Source organism: Micromys minutus, assembly GCF_963924665.1.
Source record: "Micromys minutus genome assembly, chromosome: 3".
Taxonomy (NCBI): Eukaryota; Metazoa; Chordata; class Mammalia; order Rodentia; family Muridae; genus Micromys; species Micromys minutus.
In genome coordinates, this window is record NC_137972.1 from 17451589 (window position 1) to 17462780 (window position 11192).

Consider the following 11192-nt stretch of genomic DNA (forward strand, 5'->3'; position numbering starts at 1 on the left):
ATCCTTCCTCTTGAGCAGACTTTGCACCTAATTTTACAGCTGTTAACTACTGCCAAGATATAAATGCTACTGTTGTACCTTTAGGAATATCATGCCATATTACAGGGAACATTGAGGAAGTAAGGTCAAGACTGAAGAGCTAGAGGACAAGCAGAGTTTCTGCGAGATTATGGAAGTGACTGAAAACTCCAGTCATGGTATGTCACAAATATAGCTGCCTACACAGCACACATACAAGTATAACATCATCTATAGACATTGCTGACATGGAAGAGGGAAATCTCACAGTACTCTACCATAGACAAAGAAATACAGAAAACTAAGAAGTACTGAGATCTAGGGGAAATAGTCTTCTTTGGAATGAGCCCCCTAATTCATTATCAAATGCCAAGATTGACAAGTGGTCAGTCCTGACATCAAATACATACATGTAACACTAAAGAAACTGATCACACACACACACACACACACACACACATACACACATATGTGTGTGTGTATAAATCATTTCTATGTATACATATAAATCATTTATAATATATATATATATATATATATCATGTGTATTAGATACGCACGCACACACATATATACATATATAAAACATTAACAGAATAACAATCAAATAAGCACTTAAAGATAAAGAAAAAACATGAATTTGAGAGGGAGTAAAGGGAAATGCAGGGACATGGGAGAGGTTGAAAAAGGAAAACAGAAGACATGATTTCATTATATTTTAATTTAAATATAAAAATAAAATGGCTTTTAAAAATTAGGTTTTAAAATTCTATGTATGTGAGTACTTTGTCTACAACTATGTGTGATCAAACCTCATTCACCAAATAAGCCAAATGCTGTGACAGGAAATATAGCACTTTTGTGGTTGTGTGGTGTTTCTCACAGGAAAGTAAAACTAACTCTCTCACATCAGTCTCAGAGATTAAGTGACTGGGGCATATGCACTTTCAGATCCAATTCTGTTCTGGGAACAAGCCATATATTCTAATTGAGTAGAAGGCTTTGATTGACAAGAAACAGGACTTTCCTTCTCTGCTCGGGTCTGTGAGTGTGTATTTTCTTATGTATGTGTTTCTAACAACTGTTTTCCAGAAAATAAGAGTGATTTGTGAAGTTAGGAATGTTCTATAACTATTTACATGAAAGGTAATTCCAGCCTACATGTTTGAGTAGAAACACTGAAGGTAAATGGTGCTTTGCTTGTCTGAGGTTTTAATGGGCTCTGTATCACTGCTTCCGGTGTCCATAATAAGGGCTGTCCTACTGAAGAGTAAGAAGTGATGTTGCTGAGAGAATTAGTTCTACCTCTTAAGCAAAGTATATTTGGGGGATTGGAAGGCTGACGTTTGAATGAGAATTAACACCAAATGAAATAATATGGTGGAAGGTCATTGTGCTGCAGAGATAATACAACTTCACATTCACAAAGAGACACATTGTATGCATTCCATTGGAGCATCATAACCACATATGAATAATGCCCATTGTAAGGACCTGAGCTTCTCTATACAAAACAGCTACTCTTTGGGAACAGTGTTAAACATTGGAAATGTTACAATATATATATAAAATTATTTGAATGTTAATGTTATATCCTTCAATGTAACAATGAGACATGATAAAAATGGTAACATTTTATAGATGGTGATGGACAGTAATTTTACAAAAAGATGAGAAAATGCACAATAGTAACTTCCCTGTCTTGCATGTATTTATCATACAAAAAACATTCATCACCCAATAAAAACTACAAACAAATTTTTTGTGCTGAAGTTCTATGTCAAGAAGTCAAAACATTTTAATAATTACCTCAATGTAAATAAATTAAATGCTTAGTTGATTTTTTTGATATTTTGAAGCATTGCTTCTTTATTTTATTATGAAAATGTTAATTAATCTTCCCTTATCTTGGATGAGCTGTTATTTCCATTATTTCGTATTTAAGGAAATTTTTCTAAATACTTGTTTAATATACATATTTCATCTCACCAGTGAGATAGCAGAAAAATCTCATTATAATTTACCTTATCTATTTAAGAGTCTTGTGTGCATTAAAAAGATTAGGCTAGAGCCAGATGTGGTGTCACATATCTTTAATCTCATCACCCAGGAAGCACAGACAGGCTATCTCTGCAAATCTGAGGCTAGCTGCTCTCTACAGTAAGTTCTATATAGCAAGGGCTGCAGACACACTGTACTAAAAATGTTAATTAGTGAGGAAAGATAGAATCTGGATACATTTCTGAAAAAATTCTCTCATAATTATCATACGATGGCATCGATTCGTGACAGAAAGAATCATCACCCAGGTATGTTGTGTCCATGTGGCTGTGTGTAATGGTAACTACCACTCTGTAATGGGAACATTCACAGCATCTGTACAGGTCATGTAAGTCATGAAAAATCACTTACTGTTATTCTCATTATGTCCATTTCCTGTTGTGCTTAGATTGCATCTAAAATTTAGTGTTTGAGATTGTGAAAAGAGTTTATCCTTTTCCTTCATCATCTACCTACTCCACTGTGAAATCATTTATAACATAGGATGGATTGAAAGAAGGAAAGGGCATGAGGACATGGGATCAGAAAAGCTAAGTTTTAATCAAACACTTCCAGCTTTCCTTTTTTAATTGGGTCAGCTCATAGTCTCTGCATTTTCACTTCTTATACCAATAGAAAAATAAATCAGACAGATGATGGGAATTTTAAGAAAAGAACAATAAGGTTTTTTCCAACTTGCTTTGTTCAAAGACAAGACTGTCATATTTATTCTAAGACTTAGGAATCTACTATTCATGTCTTTATGTCCCCAATTCTCAAGGAAATTGGCACATTGATATTTATTGTTTGTACACAGTTGGCATTTTTCACACACTTCATACTTAATTTAATTGTTATCATGTCCATGGGATATTTTGTTGATGCCTTTTCTGTACTGTAGAGATCTGAGTACAGATTTTAAGTTACTTCTGATTATCAATATTTTATCGTGGGTGTAATTATACATTCACCTTCTTCCTACTATTTCTTTCCATTACATACAGTTTGGTTTGATGTTAGATTCATTTTACAGTATGAACTGGTCTGCTTCAAAAGTCCATACTATTCTGCTAACTCTAATTCTCCAAGGAACGAGCATGGTTGTGTCTGTTAAGGAAGTGTAACCATCAGGTAATTAAAAGCAAAAGAAACGTGGGCTGCCTCTTAAAGGATGTTCATGGGAAGTATATCCATAGACAAGGTCAAAGGCAGAGAACTATTCTTTAAGTGGCAGAAAGACTATGGATTTTTATTAACTTGAATTGTTTTCTCCAGAAATGAGCAAATGCCCTAATTACAACCTCAAGCCAGCAACGTGGGATACCTCTCAAGGGCAGAAGAAACAGAGATCTGCAGTGACTACCAGACAGCCTAGAGAAAATGGTAGGTCTTGGTGTGTGTTCGTCTCTTCATAATGAACTGAGGTGAATGTGGAAACCTTGGCATTGTCAGTGACAATCATTGTTCTTTTTACCTCCCCGGGGAAGTAAGGTGTATTGTATTTTCTCTTAAATAGCATTAGAACATATAATCAAGTTACAGGCGATGAGACAATTTGTCATAAGAACAATTGAACCAAGAATTTTGGGAACCTGCCCTTAAGGAATATTTTATGGTAGACTATAGAAAATAAATTTTAAAAATCACCCAACTAACTTCCTAAACATTATAGAAGCAATAAATTGTAGGATTTTTAAGGGACCTTTCAGAATGTAGTGAAGACAATCTTTACTCAACCCATTTCAAGCCAGAGAATTATCAATATAAAAATTTGCAACAATTTATACAAAAGAGAAAGCCTAGTGTGTTCTCTCATGTCTAGCATCCCAAGACTTGGTAAGTGGAGGCAGGAGAATTTAAAAGTAAAGGTTATCCTCAGCAGTAAAGAATTTAAGATCAACTTGGTTACATGAAGCACCATTTCAAAGAAATAAGAAATAATAATAACTTTAAAAGAAAGACAACAAATTCATTCATAAATTGTGTTTAAAACTAAGAAGTTAAATTGGCAAAAGTTATGTTAGAAGGGTAATTTTTAAGAATTAAATCATGTGATATGTAATAACCAAAGGTGAATGCTTATGTAGTTGTGTACATGATGTTGAAAAGAGATTGAATAAAATTCAATTAAAAATTTTATTTTATGAAACTTTAATCTTCAAATTTTATAAATCTAAATGGTGTCTTTAATATGCTAATAAAAATTACATATACATATAAATATATTACATCTATTAATATATAAACGCATAGAATATATACAAATTTCTAATTATAGTATTAAAGGTTAGGAGGCATTTTCAATGTAATAATTAAAATCCAAAACATTATTGCCACTGTTACTTGTTCATGTTGCTAAGCGATTACCCAAGAATAGTTAAAAATGTAGTATCTATCACATCGGAGTTTAAAAGCTAAATGATATAAATCAAAATATTCAGAAACTTGCAAATAAATGCTTCATAAATATTAAAACTAGTAATATAATTTTGATTCAAACTTAATACATGAATTAAAATAAATTTATTTCACAACTAAAATTTTCAGCAAACTACAATAGAGAAAAATTTTATGACCAAAAGTTTTTTGAAGGGTGAAATAAACATTTATATTAAAAGTAATGTAGAAATTACTTTATTACTTACTTAGAACTGCTAATGAACAAACAATAAAACGCATATTGTAAAAATAAAACTATTCAATGATAGATCCAGCACTTTACAAATCAAATATTTGTGTGTGTGCACAGTTAATGTTATTTCTTCACGATGTCAATACACCATAGTTTAGAATGTCATACTCTCGCTGTGTATGTGTGTGTGTGTGCATATAAGTCCAGGTGTTCAAGGGGGCCAGAAGAGGGTGCCAAATTTCAAGTAGCTGGAATCTCTGGTTATTGTGAGCTAGAAATAGAACTCCGGGCCTCTGAAAGAGTCATACCCATTCCTAACTAATGAGGCAACTTTCAACAGCTTTATTTTAAAATCTTAAGGTACAAATAAAGTGCTGTAATACCCATTCTACTCTGAAAATGAAACATGGTAATAATGTAGACACCATTGAATATTCAAGCATCTTACGAAGGTAGGAAAGTCATACCTGTAGTAAATGGGAAAGCTAATTAGCATATTATGAAAAATGCTAATGCATACGGAATGGAGCCATATTAGGCTAATGACAGCACTTTGTGTCAGTGACAGGACACACTTTTACCATCTAAGTTATGATATAAAATTTCAGTGTAAATTTCATTCCTTCTAAGTATCACACACACTAAATTAAATGGACCAATAAAAATAAATATGTGACATTATTATAAATTTGTTATTCATATCTAAAGGATGAGCCATGAGATGACGCTTGACAAAATCAACCTGGGAAAAATAATGCATTTCATCCCTCTGAAGGTATCATGAATAAAACAGAAAGAATATTTGGAACATATGTATGCAAAATATACGACAAGTGTGGAGTCAGAATTACCTACTGAGAGGTATAGAACAAGCCAGTAACTTGGTAAAAACAAGAAAAGTCAAAGAGTGGATGCTTCCATTCTTCGTAAAAGGGGGAACAAAATATTCACAGGAGGAAACAGAGAGATAAAGTTTGGAGCAGAGACTGAAGGAAAGGCTATCCAGAGACTGCCAGAATCTACCGCTTATACAGATACCAAACCCAGACAATATTGTGGATGCCAAAAGTGCATGCTGATAGGTGCCTGATAGAGGTGTCACCTGAGAGGCTCTGCCAGAGCCTAAGAGTCCGATGCTCTTAACCAACCATTGGACTGAGAATTGGGGTTCCCAATGGAGGAATTAAAGAAAGGACTGAAGGAGTAACCTCACAAGAAGAACAACAAAATCAACCAACCAGATCCCCCAGAGCTCCCAGAGACTAAACCACCAACCAAAGAGTATATACAGAGGGACCCTTGGTTGCAGCAACATATGTAGCAATGTATGAACATATCAGGCATCAAACGAGGAGAGGCCTTTGGCCCTGTGAAGGCTCAATACCCCACTGTAGGAGAATGGAGGGCAGGGAGATGAGAGGGAGTAGGTGGGTGGGAAACACTCTCACAGAGGCAGGTGGAGTGGGAATGGGAAAGGGGTATTCCAGAGAGAAACAGCGAAAGGAGATAACATTTGAAATGTAAGTAAAGAAAATATCCAATAAAAAAGAGAAAAGATATTATTTAAATGTAAATAAAAATACCTAACCTTATCCTGAAGGAAAATTAAATTATTATTATTTTTGAAAATAAAATTATTAAAACAGAAAAATATGGCATACTAAGGTTATAGATAAAATGATTTAAATAATAATAATTCTTGAGGAAGATGCAATGAACCAGGAGATTTTATTTACTTGTGATACTATTAAATTAGTGTAACCTTTATGTACTAAAAGTTTAGGTCACTAGAGAACATGACACCTGTCTGTGCTCTCTACACACTAGGTATCATAAGAGAACGATCCCCTATAGAAGAACTCAAAAGTGAGTATGAAGCCTATTATTATTTCTAATACCAAAATTTATCTGTCTACTGGGAACATTAAAAATGTATTAATAGAGTTTGTAAAGCTATCAATGAAAGTGAATACAAGAATGTATGCAATTTGATTTCATTATATTTCAAAATATAGCATAATCCTAAAATGTTGCCCTAACAAAAAGATATAGAGTATTTTACTATTTATAATGCATGTTCTTACAACATTGATTGTAAAAGTATTCATACATAAAAGCTCTTGAATCTACATAGAAAATAAAATTGAGAAGTGAGATTTATACAGGGAGCAGAAAATAGTGGTATAATCTGTCATTCCACAAGTCAAGCTCTGATGATGGGGGACTGCAAATTTGTGTACAGCTTGAAGCTACATATTGAAGCTTTGTGTAACAAGAGGAAAAGGTTTAGAAAACTTGCAAAGCATCATGAATTGAAATGGATGTCACATTTTAGTGACTTGTAGAGTCATGTGCTGCTTGGTCTAAAAAAAGTAAAAACATTTTCTCTACCATCTCATAAAGATGCACATTTATACTAAGCAGAAAACCACCTTGGTCCATTAGCTTTCTCTTTGCTCTGACCTCTTCTGTTTTTCTTTGACAGTATCTCCACTGTTTGTTGTTCGAGTCCTTGCTGCAGCCATGACAATTCGATTCATGGTTATGACACTGATGTGGTTTGCCGTTTCTATAACTTGTAAGTGATAAGACAGATAGTTAATCAATCCAGTATAATGTGTTACTTTAATTAAATTGGGAAGCACGCTGGCAACCAGAGAGATGGCTCAGCCAGGTACAGATACAACCTGAATTCCATCCTCAGAAACCGCAGAAAAGGAGAAGAACTAACTCCACAAAGTTGTTCTCGGACCTCCATATTCATTCCCTGGCACATGGGTACCCTCATACACATGTCTGCATGTACATGTATGTGGGCAAATACACACGGAGTAGTAAGAGTGAAAGTGTTTTAAACCACAACTATGATGTTCTACAAACACGCAAGTTACATTTGTTCACAGTAGACATTACTAACTTTTAACAATTATAATTATTTTGATAGTATTCGCCAACAAGGAAGCTCCAGTTTCCTCAAGAGGTAAGTAAACCTTTTTGTAACATTAAACACAAATTGCAAATGGCTATGTATATCAGGATATATATTCAAAGGCATTCAAAAGAGAGGTTGGATTTTGTGTATAGTTCACTTTAAAGTTTATTCTGTTTAACTGTGAAGGCTGTGAGTTCCTTACAGCACTTAACACACTAAAGTAGGAGGATCAGTCATTCACAGTCCAGACTGGCCATGTAGAGAGCTCAAAGCCAGAATGGGTTACATGAGTTCCTGTCTGGAAACAGTAAATAAATAAAGGATAGTTTTCACTTCATCTTATTATACTTTATTTTGTCATATTTGGTCATTATCTCTTAGAAAACTGTTGGTTTGTAATGAGAAACAGAAGGGAAGTGAATCTGGAGGGAAGGGAAGTTGGGCAGAAACCAGAAGAAGTAAGTGGAAGAGAAACTATAAATCAGACTATAATAAAAAAATAATCTGATTTCAATAAAAATGATAGAACGAAAGAAGGAAAGAAAGAAAAGAAAGGTAGGAAAGGGGAAGAAAGAGAGAAAGAGAGAGAGGGAGGAAGGAAGGAAAGAAGGGAGAGAGGGGGGGAGGAAGGGAGGAAAGAAGGGAGAGAGGGGGGGAGGAAGGGAGGGAGGGAGAAAGGAAGAAAGAAAGAAAGAAAGAAAGAAAGAAAAAGGGAAGGGAGAGAAAGAGTGGAAGGGAGAGAGCAAGGGTGGGAGGGAGGGAGGGGAGAGGTGAGGATGGAGAGAAAGGAGGGAGGAGAGGAGGGAGAGAGGGGAGAAAGATGGGACAGAGAAAGGGAGGGGAGGAGGGAGGGAGGGGAGAAGGGAGGAACAGAGGAAAGAAGGGAGGGAAGGAGAGAAAGGGGGAGGGAGGGAAAGAGAGAGGAAGGGAGGAAGATAAGGAAGAAGAAAGCTTTAATATGGGGACCTTCCATCATATATAGTGATTCAATTATTTAGACCTTTAGAGTTGGGACAGGAAAGGTACTTAACTTGCCTAGATGAGCTCTGCTTCAGTAGTCTAGTGTGCACAGGATCAATCTAATCTCTTTCTAGGGGATTACTGTGGCCCATGCCCTAACAACTGGATATGTCACAGAAACAACTGTTACCAATTTTTTAATGAGAACAAAACCTGGAACCAGAGCCAAGCTTCCTGTTTGTCTCAAAATTCCAGCCTTCTGAAGATATACAGTAAAGAAGAGCAGGTTGAGTATTTCATTCCACTTAATTCTAATACTTGAAGAAGGTCACTGCAGTGTAAACCTGGAATATACAGCAGGCAAGAAGGTGTAGCAACACCCGTTCTAGACATTGGCGATAAAGGTTAAGGAAGTAGGAGCTGAGGAGATGGAGCCGTGAGTTAAAGCATTGGTTCTTCAAACTTGAGGGTCTGAACATAAACTCCACAACTCCCATTAAGCACTGATGTACATGTTGGTATCCCCAGCTCTGGGTCAGAGACAGGTAGATCCCAAAAGCTTCTGACCAGACAGACATCTTAGCTGAAAAGGTGAAAACTTGGCTTCAGGGAGAAACCATCTTTCAAGACAATAAGAAGGGGATAATGTTTTACCCTCATCCTAGCTTCTGTGTGCAGGATGAGCAACTGTACACACCGCACACACACACACACACACACACACACATACACACACACACACACACACACACACACACACAAAGAGTGTAATGTTTTACCCTAGCTTCTGTGTGCAGGATGACCAATTGTGCACACACACACACACACACACACACACACACACAAACCATACAACTGCTTACCACCTCCAAAGAGAGAAAAATTAAAAGTGCAAAGATACTCAAGTGCCTAAAGTTCAATAAGATGTACAGAGGCCATGAGATAATGTCTCCTTGCTTACATGGGAAGTTGGTGTTGTGTTTATAATGTTCTAGACATGGGTTTCATCTGTACTTTTCTTGTGGTTTCTCACAGGATTTCTTAAAGCTGGTTAAGTCCTATCACTGGATGGGACTAGTCCAGACCCCACCAAATGGCTCCTGGCAGTGGGAAGATGGATCCTCTCCCTCACCCAACCAGTGAGTCTCAGCCCAGCAGGTCTCGAGGGGGTTGTTCAATGTCCCTTTGATCACTCTTTTGTCAGCTTCTTTTTCACAGTCTGACACATTACCATATTCTAATGAGGTTAAAAAACTTCTTAGGTTCTAAATCTAAAAGGCAGAGAGAGTGGTAAAGTAGCTAATATGAACATGTTTTTATACCAATGCTATTCTGTTTCTTGCTTTTTTAAACAAGGCTAATATTGGATTTATTATCCTTCTCTTTTTAGGATTTACATTTTACACTGAAGTGCCATTATTACTTTCTTGTCTTCTATTTCTGACTTTTTCCTAAGAAGGAGAGATTTTTATTTATTAAATTAACCATGGAATTCCAAATATTAAGACAAAAGTATAACACTTTCACATGCAAACACACATGTGTACACATATACCACACCACTGTGCACACATATATACCGTATACTTACACAAATATATATGTATGCACAGTTATTCATGCACACGTGCATGTGTGTTGAGAATTTCACAATTACTTTTGTTGTTTTATCATGTAAAATTGTTTATGCAATCATCCATGGGAGGCTGGCTCCAAACCTTACTATTAAGTCATTTTTATACTGAGTGGAATGTAAATATTGTGTAAACAATTTTCACAGTGCATTATTTATGAATCAGGACAAGATAAAAAGTGCATTCCTATACAAATGTGGGCTTTGTTTTGGTTATCTGTTATCTATAGTCAGTTGTATCTGGCAATGGTAATCTATTTACCTATGGAAGATTGCTAATTTTTACACAAAACACTACTACAGTTGAATTTGAAGTTTAATTCTCCGTCCATTTTAATGTAAATACTTCATATTAAATGAATATTTTGAAGCTCTTTTACTCAGGTACATATGTAGAGGTTTTAGAATTCTGAGGTGATTAATTTCTGGCAGGAGTACATTAAGAATGATATTTTTACTTTTATCATCTGGATTGGCTGTGTTTTGCACAAGTGTTAGGAGGAATAAATGGGGTGCTAAAATGACTTGAAATATATTTGAAGTTGCCACATTCAAATTCTATAAATAAGATTCCATGTTTTTATCCCACATTAACCAAGTCTGATATCACAATGCTTTCTCTCTGCTCCAGGCTAACACTGGTGAAAATACCAAGCGGGTCCTGCGCTGTCTATGGCTCAAGCTTTAAGGCCTACACCGAAGACTGTTCCAATCTAAACACGTACATCTGCATGAAGAGGGCCGTGTAAAAATGTATTCAGTCATCTCAGAGGGAGTGGCTGCTAGCTGAGTAAAGTCAAGCAGGACAGTTTTTGGAACGTGACGATCTCAAGTTGTCTCATTTTCGATTTTAGGGAAGTCGTAATATGCACTCACTCAGCTGATCAGGAATCATTGGCAGGTGTTCATGCCCTGGAACTTTTTCTTGGTTTTGTGGACTCTGGTAATCACTGTGTTTCTACACGTTAGACTTATTT

The 11192-nt window shown here is 35.8% G+C and overlaps 1 protein-coding gene across 1 annotated transcript; it reads left to right on the forward strand.

Moving 5' to 3' along the window:
• Positions 1 to 2235: 2235 nt before the first annotated feature.
• LOC308419304 (NKG2-D type II integral membrane protein-like) lies at positions 2236 to 10964 on the forward strand (the record flags this gene model as incomplete). Its single annotated transcript, XM_080914985.1, has 8 exons — positions 2236 to 2327; positions 3334 to 3441; positions 6518 to 6556; positions 7176 to 7268; positions 7635 to 7670; positions 8717 to 8868; positions 9618 to 9721; positions 10847 to 10964. The coding sequence occupies exons 1-8, from the start codon at positions 2291 to 2293 to the stop codon at positions 10962 to 10964; spliced, it is 687 nt and encodes a 228-aa protein (XP_080771111.1). The 5' UTR covers positions 2236 to 2290.
• Between the last annotated feature and the right edge of the window lie 228 nt (positions 10965 to 11192).